Source organism: Helicoverpa armigera, chromosome 17 (assembly GCF_030705265.1).
Source record: "Helicoverpa armigera isolate CAAS_96S chromosome 17, ASM3070526v1, whole genome shotgun sequence".
NCBI classification, from domain to species: Eukaryota; Metazoa; Arthropoda; class Insecta; order Lepidoptera; family Noctuidae; genus Helicoverpa; species Helicoverpa armigera.
The window spans coordinates 2,798,729-2,815,576 of NC_087136.1; the positions used below are offsets into that span (position 1 = coordinate 2,798,729).

At 35.4% G+C, this 16,848-nt stretch overlaps 2 protein-coding genes across 2 annotated transcripts in view; one reads left to right on the top strand and one right to left on the bottom strand.

Annotated features, from left to right (window-relative positions):
* Nucleotides 1–10,106, bottom strand: part of LOC110370406 (furin-like protease 2) — a 168,503-nt gene extending 158,397 nt beyond the window's left edge. The window contains exon 1 of the mRNA XM_021326195.3: nt 9,817–10,106. The gene's annotated coding sequence lies outside the window, so the exon portion shown is untranslated. The remainder of the gene's footprint in view (nt 1–9,816) is intronic.
* A 431-nt stretch (nt 10,107–10,537) lies between these two features.
* Nucleotides 10,538–16,821, top strand: LOC110370336 (secretory carrier-associated membrane protein 1). The gene is made up of 8 exons (XM_021326084.3): nt 10,538–10,764; nt 10,836–10,937; nt 11,200–11,340; nt 12,901–13,105; nt 13,344–13,602; nt 13,972–14,089; nt 14,499–14,664; nt 15,130–16,821. The coding sequence occupies exons 1-7, from the start codon at nt 10,708–10,710 to the stop codon at nt 14,652–14,654; spliced, it is 1,038 nt and encodes a 345-aa protein (XP_021181759.2). The 5' UTR covers nt 10,538–10,707; the 3' UTR covers nt 14,655–14,664; nt 15,130–16,821.
* The last annotated feature ends 27 nt before the right edge of the window (nt 16,822–16,848 follow it).

Genomic DNA, 16,848 nt, shown 5'->3' on the forward strand with positions numbered 1-16,848 from the left:
GCCTCGAAAGGTTTTCCCTAAGTGGGCAATTTGGAAAATTAAGCTTTGTTTACGAAACAAACGCCCCGAACTTTTAACTCTGAAAACGGCTGCTGTATTGGAATAACAAACGATAAGTAACAAATGTTGTCTTTGACTCATATTATGCCAATAAGCAAATTACTTTAGCAGAACACAAAAACCGCGAGAGGCCGGAATCCGAACAGATCCTGTGTTTATGTTGACCTAGCAACTTAGGAGTTGTGTAATCCGACAATTTGCCGTTCCTAACTCGCTAACACAACAAAACAAAGCGAACATATTCCCGGAGCTGAAAGGAAGTTCACTCGAAAAGGCAACTAGCTGCGGGGAAACCTTATTTGTTGAATTTATGATATGTTCCTACGCTGCGTTCCAGTTTCTGGGGTCATTCGCGCTGCTATCTCCGCGATATTTCGTTGAAAATAATAACAATACAGATGCGGCCGGATCACGACGTAACGGGACCTATCTGGGGTGCAATTTCATATCTCCCAGGTCCGCAAATAAGTTGCAATGGATATACAAATACAAACTGATTGGGATTATAGGCCAATAACTCTGAGTTGTTCGCTATTTGGCTCCGAGCAGCAATGAGGACGGGACGGAATGTCCCAGATAAGTGTTTATGAGCCAATTAGTGGCAAACGAAATGAGGCCTATCGGGCTCAGCGTAAACCTGATAATGGTTAAGATACGATCACGCGCCCGAGAGTGTACTAACTACGCAGACACTATCAAAGAGGCATTTCAAAAGCATCCTATTATCCATGTTATTTATTAGTTTAGCCTAGTTCCATTACACTCATTTGTGATTAATGAGATGTTTCGTATCGATATTGGTTTAAATTGACATTAACGACCACCGCAATAGCTGATTGCACATCTATGTAAGAAAAGCGATTAGAACGATATTCTACTTTATTATAATGCCTGACCAACTACAATCTACTTTCTATTTAATAAATGAAAGTGAAAACTATCGGACATTATTTGTAGGCTGCACAGTGCACACACATTAACAAAATAATATATTCAAGCATATGGCAGTGAGTAGCAAGCAACAGTCGTATATTCCACTTCTAACAGTCATAGAGGAAAATATTCACAGCAAGGAGATGGTAACATTACCGAAACAATATCAAACACGATTGTACAATTAAGTAATACGAGATGTGAGGTAAATCGTAATCTAATATTGAGGCGAAATTGTGTAAATGTCGCCTGACTAGATCGCGTGGCGTCCTCGAACCGTGATTGCAAGTTGTTAACTAGGCAAGTTGTTAGATTACTCGTGATCCATTTATAGTGCTCCACTATACTTGACGGATACAGTTACGACCCAGTTAAGTAATTGTAACTTAGACTACGTCTATTTCGAATTCTGGGACTGGTGACAACTTTGACGTGAATAAGTAGATCCTTATGTTATAATGATGATCATTTAATTGAAGTTAGTTTGTTTAAATGCATGTTTGGATTTTCTCAAAATGCAAGAGAAGTTGCAGAGACTTCTAAAGCTTCCGTTTTTAAAGAAGCAGGCATTTCAATTATTATTAGACAGCTCTGTATCATACTCCATGCACCAACATTACCACAGATCTAAATTGATTTTTACACAACGAAAAAATCCGGCCAAGCGTGAGCCGGGGCGCCGTGTGATTAATGTTCCCGTGCCCGTCAAAGCTAATCTGGATCTGGCAACCTTATAAAGGTGTAATGAAGGTGCCTCGCAATTTGAGGGGCTTTTGAATAGGATGGGAAGCATACATTTTATATGGTTTTCTGAAAAGAGTTTCGAAACGAAAATTACTTCACATAGAAATTTTTCATCATAGTCATCCTCCATGGTTTGACAAAGAGATTTAATGTTTACACCCCTTGACTGAACGTAGCGATACGTAAAATGTAATTTAATTTACTTACTTTTTATACTCCCAAAATATATGTATACGCATAGCATAATAATATTATTTTATAAAATTACTTAAAATACCTGATAATTAATTGAGAAACTCTGCCTTTTTGAAGTCGGCTACAAATGGGAATGTAAACCTTGCTACTGTTGTTATAACATACCCTGACATTTGTACAGAAATGTTATAATTTAATTATGTAAACCATGGTTGTTTGTGTTGAGCGCCAAAACGCAATGTTGTGGTTTGTCGGCTTTCTTGTTTATTTATACGTCACACAGGCAAATTGTACTAATTGCCGCTCCGTAACATCTAATCATTATTTCATGGAATCAACGCTGATACATCATTAAACTAATTAAAGGTACAACTTGACAACAGCAATCATATATTCAAATATGTATTCAGCATTAGGTAGCTTTGTGTAGAAGCAGAAATCGAATGCCTAAAAATCTGTCACTTAAACCAAGATACTCATAAAACATCATAACAAATTCAGAAGTCCTAAACGTAAAGTACATTTGAATAAAAGCCAACTATCATTGCAAACAGGCTGTATAAAGACTTAATTAATCTGAGTCCCGAGCGGTAAGCCGCGGCCGCGAGCACACAGTTGTGTATTCATTAGCATTAAGGACGGCTTCATGGCTGCTAAGGTTAGTTGCATCAAAGCAGACATTCAAATTGGATTACACTTAAAATACATTGCAGGCGTAAACGAACTAACTCAGGGTGACTCCGCAAGACCTCCCTAAGTACCGGCCCAAGTGGCTACACTAACTTAGCTCACCAACTTAAGGCAAATTGATATATAAAAACAACATTATACTGATGAATACTTCCACGCTAATGCTAAGCATCGGTTCGCGTGCTCGCTTTGTATATTTATGGCTGTCCTCAAATCAGAGTTGAATTCAACGTTTTCTGAAACGAATTTACTATTAAACATTTACTTTCCGCGGAATTAAACATTAAACATAGAATAGAATATTGGTGTTGTTTAATAGTGCAACGACTAGTCAGCAATCCTTTGTAACAGAATGATTTATTTACGAATAACTTCTGCTACTTTTCTTTCACTGTCTTCTCATTATGTTCTTGACAAGACTCGGCTCGTTGCTGAAGTTCCGCGCTGTTTTCTTTATTGTTATTTGAAAAAGATAATTAAGTACATTTCCATCATTAACATCACATTTTTGTTCAACTATACAACATCTTTAAACGTCTTATACAATAGGTAATTTCAAGCTTAAGACGTGAGGAAATATGGTAGTCAAAATATACCGCTTTGTTTTTGTAAGATTTTTTTTTATAGTGATCTCACAGGAAGGTCGAGTTTAGCATGCAGCGACCTCCGTGACAAGCGGCCAAATTGCGGCTTTAGCATAGTTTAGCGTAGATTAGTCAGTTCCGTGAGATAATTGCAATGTACATCGCCGGATCGTCATCAAACCGAAAATAAACAGACATATATAGCTACGTGGCTTCCGACTACATAATTAGTGATGATACTGGATGAATAAATCACATTTAATTATTGAAGGAAGAATTAAATTATACACTTTGCGGAATAAAAAATAATACAATGGAAACACAAATCAATGCTGCAATGTTGCTTACAGGATAAAGAATTTACTGAATCGGACGATTTAATAAGTCGAAATAGGATTGTTCTTATAATAAAACTTCGGAGTGTTTTGTATCAAAAATAGAATAGGCTACAAAAATAGCGTCCACACAAATAACTTTTATTGGGCAATTTGCAACGAAGTTATGTCATCAGAAAACTCCATAAATCGGTGAGAGAAACGTAAACGGCCAGCGATTACCGGCCGGTAGACATCTACCGAGACAATAAAACCAAAATATGACAGCTGACAATTTATCACCATTACGATGTAATACCTACTTACTTCAGTAGAGAATTTATTATCCGTTGAAGAGCTGAGGAGATTTGCGGAAGCAGATATTATTACTCAATGTCAAGGCTCTATTCTGATAATAACAAGTTCTTTGTCCTCTGACAACAAAGATAAAATCTTTCAATGAAATCTTTCAGCTCCGCTGCAGCGCAGAATATTTTAACCGGCTTCTAAAATGGAGCAGATTATGCATCCTTACAGGTTTTTGACAGGGTGTAGTTTGGTAACGTTTAAATACTAAATATTGTTATTTAGTATTTAAACGTTATTTCTATGTCTGATTAATGAAGGCTATTTATCTCAATAGTGTACTGAATGCGTAGCGTACTATGGACCTTTTATGTTTTTGCTTAAATGTCTATAAGGTCAACTACTGAGATAAAAAATATGTGCACCAGTGCGGCCTCTTATTTAAGTAATTTAGTAATGAGTAAATATGATTACGTAGGCATTGAAGATTTTCTCATTTCATAATAACATTTTGAGTCATAATGGATCCCGGCAACAAAAGCGTCTGTTAATTATTTTACCATGGAATAGATTTACCAAAAGAAATCTCACGTACAGAAATATCATAATCAGGCCTAACAACAGCTTTGACAAAAAGGTTATCATCTCGTAACGCAAGGTCACTAATCATGGCAAAAAAACCCCCGCCCCAAAAAAAGTACGCAATAATTATGACAAAAGGTTAAAAACGCTAAACCCTATAAAAAGCAAATATAACTTTTAACACTACGTAAACTAAATTTTGTCGTGTCGGGGGACCGCTCTAATTAATTCATTACTTTAGATACGTGTTTTTTTTTTAAACGAATGTTGTAATTAGGTAGGTATCATTTGATTTATGAAGGTAAAAAGCGGTCCCCCGACACGTCAAAATTTAGTTTACGTAGTGTTAAAAGTTATTTTTTGCTTTTTATAGGGTTTAGCGTTTTTAACCTTTTGTCATAATTATTGCGTACTTTTTTTGGGTCGGGGGTTTTTTTAAATTTATAATTTAATTTTATTTCATGTTTTTTAAAGGAGCTCCTTAATTTTTCCTTCTTTCCTTTAATTTATTTTATCTTAAGATAGGGTCGCTATATGCGATCTCGGCCAAAGGAAGCTGTTTAACAATCCTCATGACAAACTGGCTCTGGGAGAATTGCACAGATTGAGAAACAATAAAGATTAACCTTCGGACATTCTACGTTTTTCAGCAAAAATATAAATCGGTTTATCCGTTTCATTCCGGCATTCCAGGGTTTCATCCGGCACATCCCATTTCCAGCATCAGGTTCTCGTCAATCAGAAACATGAAGAGAACTCGTCAAGACAAATTCAACGAGCCCAAACTCGATGGGTTTACTAAAAGGCAGTTCAGGGTTACGTCTCCTACCTTCGTGCCCTAACAGCAGACCAGCTCAGTGGTTCCAAAAGGCATTAGTGTTTCAAATTTCAAATCCCACATATACTTGCAAGTAAACTGAGCGTGTAACATTCCTATCACATCTAGCAAACGAGCTGATGACCTTGAAGACCTGAACCGATTTCCACCAAACATAGCTAAGAACACTCCCGACTCTCATACCTTTTAAACAAAAAAAACCGCATTACAATCGGATCATCCGTTTGGGAGCTACGATGCCACATACACACACACACACACACACACACACAGACACGTCAAACTTATAACACCCCGTCGTTTTTGCGTCGGGGTTAAAAACCAGAATAAATGAAAGAATGGAAGCTAACCGGTTTGGAAGAATATTTATTATAACGCTTAATAAATTCTCCATAATCTCCAAAATACCGGTTGGTATACCTACCAGAATTATCTTTCAATAGTAACAACTTTTGATATAGGTAATACTATTTACTACAGACTGAACTCTGACTAAAACCCCAGGTATTGTTTCATTATACCGTTCCTCAAGGTTTCACAGTACCCGTATCTTTGAGGCTTGTGTCAAGACAAAGCTGATCATAGGTAGATAGAGTGATATCAATTGAAGCTTGCTGTTAATATTGAAATACATGTATTGAATAGAAAACTTTTGAGTCAGTTCAAGTTTCCAAATAGTTCATAAATCTTTTTGCAACTTGAAACTGGCTTTTGCAGACCCAACCAGGTATTAGTTACAGTCTTATTTTATTCTAGACTTTCAGATCTTTTGACAGATATTAAGACGGATACAATAACGAGGTCAAAACTATAAGGACTTAAATAGGAAAAAATATACGATAATGAGTTACGACATATTATTCTAATTGTAAGCAAATGTAAGTGAACGGCTGACAAGGCAAGGTCAACCGTTCACTACCTTTTAATAAGCACGTTGATTTTACATCCGCATTTTAGTTTTCTACTAGCTGAGCTGACTAAATCGGGGAAATTGTCGTGACTTATAAAATTAAGTATTTTTTATTTAGCTAAGACGCATTATTTCAATTATTAAAGTCTCAAATGCATGATCTATTCCTTCTTCAGTAAAACACGCCATACTGTTTCTTTACAACAATATTGGGAACCCAAACAAAATCTAAAGAGATCCCTTCAAAGATGGAACATTTAAGAAAGAAGAGAACACTTAAACGTGACACTGTAACACGAAGAGAACTACCCAACTACCTAGTATTCACACAAAGATTGGACATTCGACACCGTCAGGACGACGCCGGCCCGAAACGTTTATCGACAAAGTTGGACTATACAAGTGCACCCGCCCAGAAAGTTTGAACTTCTTTTACGCAATGCGGCCCCACATAACGCATTTTGTCGCCGATTCATTACGCCCTAGCCGACCGTAAAACTGACCTCTTACAAATGGTGACTATCTACGACTAGTACGATGGCCTGGTGATAAATCTGAGCTTGGGAAAAGAATAGTTAAACCCATTCTATCTCAGATATCTTAACATTCTTACTCCATACCTACTGTACTGAAGTTACTTTTGGAAGAGCTTGTAGCTAAGTTAAAACGGATCGATCGATCATAAGGTTAAGCAACGATTAGCGGGATCGGTCCGTGGATGGGTGTATTCTTGTCATGACAAGTTCTTCAGTGTATCGAAAGGACACGCTAATTGGCCTCGCCTCTCATCTGAACATCTTTGGTAGTCTTTGGTATTCAGAAGTCAGAAAGTTTGACAACCACTTACGAAGGGATATCGGGTTGCCCGGGTAACTGAGTTGTGGAGGTCAGATAGGCGATCACTCCATGTGTAAAACACTGGTTCTCAGCTGCATCCGGTTAGATTGGAAGCCCAGGCAGGTGAGGACCTCTTGTAAGGAAAGCCTCACATGTTATTTCGTTATTTGAGGTCTTTACCAGTTCGTAGTACAGTTAGCACTACGGGCACTACGAATTTTCTGAGAGAAAATTAATTAACTGATCGTTCGTTAAGAATACGCGGGTCTATGATGAAAAACTAACATGTCGAGTCAGACAGAATGCGGAGAAAAGAAGCACAAGATAACGTGCCTTTGTATCCTTAATTAACAAGAAACAGTTCATTTCTCAAACAATACAATAGCAGAGACTACGTTCGCTGGTACTTGGGTTATGTCGATACTAAAATAACACAAGTCCTATAAAATCATGAGGTAGTCATTACGCAATAACGCGTAACACGTCCTTTTCATCGAGCTCAAACAAAAAGCAAAAAAACGAGACCATGACAAACGTTCGGCCATGTAGGCACAACATGTTGAATGGCCGTACATCGCGCCACTCGACGATAACTCCACAGATAAACCTGTTACGAAATCGTAAAATACGCATGTGGTCACCCAACAAAAGTAAAAAGCGAGAATTATGAATTTCTTTACGTAACGCCGGCCAAGTGTTATCGCCGCGATATCTGACTTATACAAAGAATTTCACAGTTCTGTTTTTCGCTATAACGACCTTTTCTGTGAAAAAGTAATTCTCAGAAAAGTTTTGAGGCTGTCGAACAATCAAAGGTCAAGTCGGTTGTCAATCCAGTCGCGAGGAACGTAGTTCATGACAAAATGCCAAAGGTTGCACATTCCACGAGAGCAAAATGTTAGTCCTCAGCTAGGCCAAATAATTTTTCGTCAAAAAGCAATATCCTTTTGTGTTGTAGTCCATATGCCGAATAGTGTTTGTGGAATCCGGGCATTCGACAGCGCTGTTCGTGCACATAGCTCTGGAAATAATGTCCGACGATGTATGGCATGTTAGAATTTTGACATGGAGAACATATTTGTATCGTAAATTCTGATAAATCGATAGAAACAAAAGCTAGAATTTATCTAGTTTTCGCGATCACTAGATGGAATCGAGAAAAATAACTTCTGCTGTCCAAAAACAGTGAATAATAAACAAATAGGCCCAGTATTATATTTAGTTAACAACTATTATTAGTTATGAGAATCTAACCAAGCCATCAGACTACAACTCTATGCCTATGACTGATTCTAGTATACTCAATGCAAATTGTTAGTCTATGATGGCCATTTCATATAAACTTTAGAAAGAGTCTTATCTCCTAGCAATAAAGGTCAAAATTGTGTGTCAATGAGATCAAGTGGGATGGAGCATTACATGTTTTGTTTTTGCACACATGCCAGTGTTTTGATTAGCCTGTGAACCGTTGAATAGTTGCAGATAGTATGCCAACCATTCAACACATTGTTTCATTGATGTGAACTTCACAGCATCTATTGAGAATAATTAAGAACAATTTTATCTCATTAGTAATTGATAAGATTCAATTATGTACCTAGATAGATGCTTAGAGTAAGGTTATAACTTTCTTTGTAAACAAGTTAATTTTAATGAAGTAATGATATCATATTGTTATGTTACATTAAATTATTTTTTTGATGATGAATAAAAATACTTTTTCAATACTCATGTCTTCACAGCATTTCTATTTTTGCTACTCAGTCCAAATGCTGTGTTATGCTAATATCACATTAGCATTACACAGATCCCTGAAGGTAAAATAATTTACCAGTTTAGACAATATGCAAGTTTCATGAATGAGCAGAAATACTACAAGTTGTAGCAATGAAAACTGTATCAACCTCAACTCTTTAATTTATAAACATTTAAAATTCTTATTATATTCTTTCTGGCAAGGTTTGTTTTTACAGACATTGTATCAACATAAAAGATAAAATATTGTTTATATTTTTAAATGAATGAGTGCAATGGCATTGGGATAAATTACATACTTTGTGTACCAATTAGTCAGTGGTTCTGGTTTCGGTACAAATGTAAGTACTTTATATTCTAATGAATACACGGTCAAGTGAAACAAATGATAATTAGAATGACCGTTTTGGCCTCTGACTTTGTTATCACAACTATAACTTTACTTTATCCTCATTCAAGAGAATAGAAATACATTGTGTGTGACCACATACTTGGTACGCAAATAAATTGTTTCCTATAATAAGTAAATAGCTGGTTAAAAATATTTTTCTGTAGGTATTTGTTGAATTCTGTTTTAAATATTACTACTGAGGTATTATCTTATAGGATTTAAATGAAACATCATACAAAAAGTATCATGTGTGGTCATGACTCATGGCTGGAAGGCAGTCAAAATATTTTAACCTGTTGCATGCAATTCTCAGGAATACAAATAAAAAAGAAATCAAATATTATGCATAGTGGTGTAAGTGGTGTAAGACCGGTATTCTGTTACTCTTGCGTTACTTCCTTGATATCAAGAGCAAACAACTTTCGCTGCGTGCGGCGGGTGCGCGCGCGCTGCTCCCCAGCTGGCGCACGCGCCGCGCAGCGCACCTCGCCAGTCTTACGCCTCCTTAAATGTTCCACCAGCACTTACACCTACTGCTACATTACGCAAGCCTACCACTATCAGAACCCGGTCAATCACTCAAACAACCAGCCTACGTTCCAACACCACTGTCCACGTAACACCTGAAACATTTCTGTTTACGACTACCTTGTACATGAATAAAAGAGGAAACTCACCGATTATGTTTATCGCTCCAAATCCCAAACAATATAAAAACTGTCACTCACACGTTAGAACACAAAACACAGACTTTTACCTCTTGACATCTGACATTGTTCATAAAACGTAAAGAAATATCACATTTATATTTCACCATAAAGACGTAGGGATAAAGCGTTATCATAAAAACAATAAGATATAACAAAAGTTGTGCAAAACGATCGCAAAATAACGATACAAAACGTAAACAGCTACCTACTTTGACAGAATCATCCAATAAACTGACACTTGTTTTGCAGTTGCCAACTGCAATCCACTTTCGCCTTCAACGAAAGAGACGTTACCAACATTCAGATATTAAAAGATCCGATTTTTTTGTCTTTTTGCACCAAGGTTACGCAAAAGGTTTATGTTTTGTAAGTGTTTACAAACATGGATTTTCACAATCAAGTGACTGGTTCTACTTCTTATCAAGCGGGGCTCACTTTTTGTAAAAGGAACACCACATAAATTGTAAAATAAACACTGTAACAAAATTTTATTATCGTTGTATGAAAGTATGTAGCAAACTTGCCGATATTAAGATTTTTACATGAATTATTTACAATAGACACCACCCATTAAAATTATTTAATCTCACTTGACTCTTGTTAGAAATTAAACAATAGCTCTTTTCTTTTGAGGTATTTTTATTTTCTACAGCGGAAATATAAAAATAATAAGTTGGCATTGCAAGGGCAACACGCTCATGTCAGCTGTCATCTTCGTCGTCATCAGCAATCTGTCATTTCGGTTGACTGTTATCTCTATTTTTGTGCTAAAAATATATTGTTAAGAAGTGAGAAAACCTTTCCTTTGTGTTAATAGTGCATCACAAATTATAAAGTGGCGTGAATTAGTTTATTATAATGTCCAAATTCGAGGATAATCCGTTTAGTGATCCAACCATAGACAACCCATTCGCAGTACGTAGCCCTTCGTTGATACGAAAATTATGTTTTTGTACTTTTCTCGTTAAATTGTGGAAATATTTCAGGATCCTTCAGTGCAGCAGGTGGCCAGGAGTACTAACAATGCAACACGAGGCCTGGACGATTACAATCCCTTCGATGGCCAACAAAATGCAAATCAAGCTACGGTAACATGTTCATATTAGTCATTAGTGGGATTTTATATGTGTCGATACGGACAACGGTATCTCTGATAGATATCGGGGCAACGTATCTAACGTTAATTAATGGCTTTTGTTTTGCTTTCTTTATCTTTCTTTGTGGTTTACTTATTCTTATTGATGCAATTTGTAATTATGTGCAGTTTCGAAACTTATCCTATTGATAAATATTTACCACATCTCTAAATATGTACCAAGTAAATAAGAATGGCTGTAAACTTGCTTGTAGGTGCAACCATCTCCTCAGCAGCCATCACAGCCAGCGATCATGCAGGCGGTGTCTCCCCCCGTGAGTGGGCAGTACACCAGGCCGGCACAACCTGCAGCACAAACCCAGCCACCTCAGAACTTCACCACTGCAGATTTTCAGGTAATTAGCTAACAAAACTCTTATTTTTATATAATAATTTTTTATTCAGGCTATACTGTCCCACTGCTGGGCAAAGGCCTTCCCCATAGCCTTCCATCTATCATCTATTTTTTTTTTTTTTTGTGGCCATTCTGCCAGGAAGTTATCCAATTTTCTTTCCAGTGTTTCCTTGCTCTCAATCACTTTCTATCTTTAGGGATCCATTTTTGTGGTGATTTAAGCAAAAAACTATTATGTAATGTGATTCTCACCCAGCAACATGCATGCTCAAATCGTGAGTATGGGCAAATCATCTCCAATTTGGGCAGGCCTTTGTCCAGCAGTATTTCGGTAGTAACAACAATGTGATTCTATTTATTGTCTCTATGTGACAATTTTATTGTGTTATAAATATTTTTTTATATTAAAAGCAACACTAAAAAATTTCACAGTAATTCTTACTTTAATGCTTAATAAAGAATCCTTAATTGACTGTTTATTAACAACTATAGACAATTCATTAGCTACTTCAGTTAATGTAAAAAATTACATTAGTGACAGAGGTAAAAACCTCCTATTCTATTCTGTTATTATATTCTATGTTCCTTTGGCAATTTGAACCATAAACCCAATATCTTTATATATATTAAGGATAAAAATGTTTATGAAATTGCATTGTATAAAATGATTGCTGTGATCACAGCACATATCACTACCAATTAAAAATAAAAGCAATACATTTTCCAATTCATTTTATCTTCCTTTTATTTTACTGACTGGAATTAACAACAGAGTTAGTTACAGAAATCTGATTTTAATGGAAATTATGTATAAATAGACCATTGTTTCAATATTACTGACATTTAAAAAATAATCAACATAGTGTAGTAAACACCAGCACATGTACAAAGTGTTCTTGCATGTTAATTATTGACTAATATGCACTTTGCTTTTTTCAAAACGCACAAAAGGAGTTGAAGGTAAACACTTGTTAACATTATGTATCATCATTATTTGTATTAGTAATTTCACCAGTATGACTCAATAATTATATCTTTTAGCATTAATTTAAATGTAGATACTGCATGCCTGTCTAATCGGTATAGATTTTGATGTCACTCAGACTGATAGTTGTATCTTTATATTGCATCACTTTTTTAAAGAGATGAGATCTTCATCACACTGCTAACCTTACAATTAGTAGTTTGTAATTTCACATACAGCTGGTAATTGTGTGATAACAGCATTTTATTTGCACTGCAATCCAAAATTTTTAGTACAGAGCATAGTTATGTCATTCGCACCTCACTTAAAAATGTAGTTACATACAACTGGTAATTTTTGATCTAGTAACAAAAACTACATTTGTTTATCTCGTTTAAAAATAGACACCATTGTGCACGTTTTAAAATTGCTCAATTAACTGACCACCACTCGCTAATCGCGAATGGTACACCCACGCGTTCTTGTAAACTCTAAATTGCTTGTGTGGGTGTAACTTTCCGCTGTAGATTATACATTATACGTTAAACCAGATCAGTCACTGTGGGACCCTTAGTAATAGCTATGAGTGATTTACAGAGAAGACAAGAAGAGTTGGAGCGTAAAGCTGAAGAGTTAGCACGAAGGGAAGCAGAGTTGAGAGCCGGTTCAGCAGGGCGACGAAACAATTGGCCCCCTCTACCCGCTTTCTGCCCTATACAGCCGTGTTTCTACCAAGACATCAATGTTGATATACCACTCGAGTTCCAAAGGATTGTTCGTCACCTTTATCACTTGTGGATGTGTGAGTACATATTAGTTTAATTTGTGATTAGTTTATCCCTGTTGTATTTACCCAAGCAGTGTAGAAGTCTGAAGTATAATACTTATTTAAAATCAATATTATTACAGTTTTATGTATGCAAGCAACACATTCATTTAATTCCTTGGGTAAAGACAAGCCATACTCTGATACACAGGATTTAAAAATAATCCCCAATGGAAGGGCTTCAATTTTATAATAACCTTTTGTTTTGTTTCAGTCCATGCCCTGGTACTATCCCTCAACATAATCGGGGCTATGTCCCTTATGTTCGCCGGCAACGGTTTCACGACATTCGGCCTATCAATTCTCTACTTCATTCTCCTAACTCCGTTCAGCTTCGTATGTTGGTACAGACCTATCTACAAGGCGTTCCGAAGCGATTCCTCTTTTAACTTTATGGTCTTCTTCTTCATATTTCTGTTCCAAATCATCATAACTGTTGTGCAGTCTATTGGATTCAGCGGTGGAGGCTCTTGGTAAGTTATTTGGTTTATTAAACTGTAGGATATTTAATGTATCATCATTAGTCCATCTACAGTTGAATTAAAACTTCTTATAGTCTATGGCCACGCTCTATGTAGTATAAATAATATACCCACCTAGACAATAAAATACAATTTCTACTTTATCAGTATTATTGGACCATAACATTATTCTTTCCCTATGATGTAGAAAACCATTCTCTTGAATATGTATAAACAATAACATGTTTTATCAAAAGCACAATAAATGACAACAGCTACTGTAAATAACCTTTTTAATTAGCGTCAGAAAGTACCAAAACAATAATTAAAATAGACAGTCATTCTAACTGTTCATAAAAACATAATTATTTTATTTCCCAGCGGTCTCATCACCAGCATTGGCGCATTCAAGGAGAACATTGCAGTTGGTATCATCACTTTGATGGTCACCATAGGATTCATCGTATGTGTGGTTGTCGATGTCATGCTTATGGCTAAGGTAAGATATTACTTCCATTATATTTCGTTATTCGCTATCTAAATCCGTATCTTATCTAACTTTATCAGTATGATTCATGTACCATATAATGTAAATCTTTGCTTAGTTTTATCATCAAAATAAATAACAATTTCACGCATGGTTTTCCCAAAAGTATAGAGGCATTATCTTCTTTTTATATGATACTGAAATTCCATGTAAATATTAATACACCCAGTAAAGTTAAAAATAACTAGAAAGATCAAACTAAAAAAATCTTATATTATTCTTTAAATATTATTTCTGTCTTGAGACATTTCCACATAAAAATTACATCACACTCCAACATTTCTTGTATCAAGACATTTATTATTTACATATCTACCTACTTAATATGCACATGTAAACCAGCTTTGACTTAAAATTCAAGGTTCACCGCATCTACCGGTCAACGGGCGCGTCTCTCGCGAAGGCTCAGGCGGAGTTCACGACTGAGATACTCCGCAACCAGCACGTGCAGACCGCTGCGTCCAGCGCTGCAGCCGCTGCGGTGAATGCCCAGATCGCTAACGCTAACCGGTATTAGAACATTGCATGTGAGTTACAGTTCTTTTTTTTTAACGTAGAAAGTTATGGGTATTTATTGTAGGCTCGTTGAGGTACAACTTGAGATCCCTTAGATAGAAGTGTAACCTCCTGCAGGTCAAATCAGAGTTGATTTTAAGATACATATATCAAAACTTACGCGTCCATAATTTGTTAGGATCAAAAGTTTGCATGAGATACACCAAAAAAGGGGCTTCAATATTCACTTTAAAAGTGAAAGTCAATAAAAAAACTGCAGATTGGGTCAGGATCAAATATTGTAAGCTTCTAAAATTAGAGATCACAGAATTGTATTTCACAATATTATTATAATTTTATCGAGTTGTAATTAATCCTTCCCGTGATTACCTCTTACTGATAAAACAATTAGCTTTAATTGATATAGCACCTTTTTTTCATGAGTATTTTGCTTGTCATTTGCTATATTTATTTACAACTGGATATTCTGTTTGCAGGTGTGACCGAAAGGAATAAATGTGTCGCTCTGAGTGCATATCGGGAAAGTACGAAATAACTTCATCAATCAAGATACCGCAAGGCTTCTTCTGATATTAAATGCATATGTTTACATTTTTCTCCGATACAGTCATTTTATCGCGAAATATTGTTATGTCGACCGCGTTTATATCATTTATGTATTCTACAAGTACGATCAAATTAAATGATAGTTTGGGGAAAGTGTTTTCGTTACTTATCTAACGACTTCTCGCATTATCAATTACTTAACATAGAAAAATATATCATGTGATGTGATTGTGTTGTAAGCTTGATTCTATCATCATATCCTATGTTTGTACACTTTAACGTGACGCAGTACAAAGCGTTGCCTGTACCGCCTCGTGTTAAAGTGCCCAGGTAGCTGTTGTAACGGCCAAAATGTCATATGGCTGTGTACGAAATGTTATTTAACTATTATTTCAAATAATTTATGCAAGTTTTGGCGTTTCAATTAATTAAATAAAACGTATAGTGCAACACATAATAGAGTTATATAAATCATTTATAATAACAACGATAGATTTTGTAAGGGGTTGTATTTCAGCCAATTTTCACTGTTGTCTTAACTTCTAATCTTAAAATGTATTGAAAGCAGTAGTTTAATTTTCATCTCTATTCTTTGTCGCACTGTACTTATTAAACAGCATTTGAGTATTTTATTATAATAATGATAACGATATTTATCTAATTAACGTTTAATATGCCACAACTTAGTTATTTTGCTAGCTGTAAATGATTGATTTTAATCGACATGAGCTTACAAACGCTTTAAGATCTATGTACCTACTAAAAATTGTGAAGTCTTCATATAAAAATGTTTTACCAGGGTTTTATCATTGCTGAATATATAGCGGTTTATATTTTTTAGAAAACAGGTTTTATTTGTTTTACTTATATAATTGATTATTTAGTAAGTACCTTGCATGTTTGATAAAACAAACAGTTAAAATTATCGACGGCGGGTAATCACTCAAATTGTCGTTTGTTTGCAAAGCTAACTTTGTTGAATAAATGTGCCCTTGTTATTATTCCAAACTTATTTCTCGTTGAATTTATATTTTGTTAACATTCCAAAAATAAGTGTAAATAACCCTTAATTAAAATTTGAATGCTAAATGTATATTGAAATTTGAATATCTTTTTAAAATTTAATGAATAATTAAAATTTCATGTAAACGTCGCTAATTAAATGTATGTATTTGGACCATTTACTTAATCGTTAGTGTTTCCAAGTGTGTGACTCCCTCTTGCCCTGCGTTGAGACTATCTATTAGATGCACAAGACTTCTACTTTAGTATTTATCGTTGTATAAATAAAATAGTGTAAGTTGATAAACATTTAAGCATATTATTAACTAGTCAATGGACTAAACAGCTTTGGAAACTGACTATTAACAAATACATAAACCGCTTACGAAATTGTATCGAAACAAATACGACGTGAGTGCTCCCATTATCGGGGTGCCAACAATACGTAGGTATGTTATGTATAATCTGGGCCTAGTATAATGTAAATTATTTACCAGACCGTCCTTACCCCAGATAAATGGTAAGCGAAGGCGTGTAGATTTATCTAAATGTTTAAACTGTTTTGTAACGATTAAGTCATGTTATAAACTTATGATTAATAATAAATATAGTTTCAGAAATTATTGTTTTAATCACTGCTAGTTAAT

Coding starts and splice junctions, on each gene's coding strand:
- LOC110370336 (XM_021326084.3), top strand. CDS start 10,708: ATGTCCAAATTCGAGGATAATCCGTTTAGTGATCCAACCATAGACAAC. Junction 11,341..12,900: donor TCACCACTGCAGATTTTCAG/GTAATTAGCTAA, acceptor AGTGATTTACAG/AGAAGACAAGAAGAGTTGGA. Junction 13,106..13,343: donor CCTTTATCACTTGTGGATGT/GTGAGTACATAT, acceptor GTTTTGTTTCAG/TCCATGCCCTGGTACTATCC.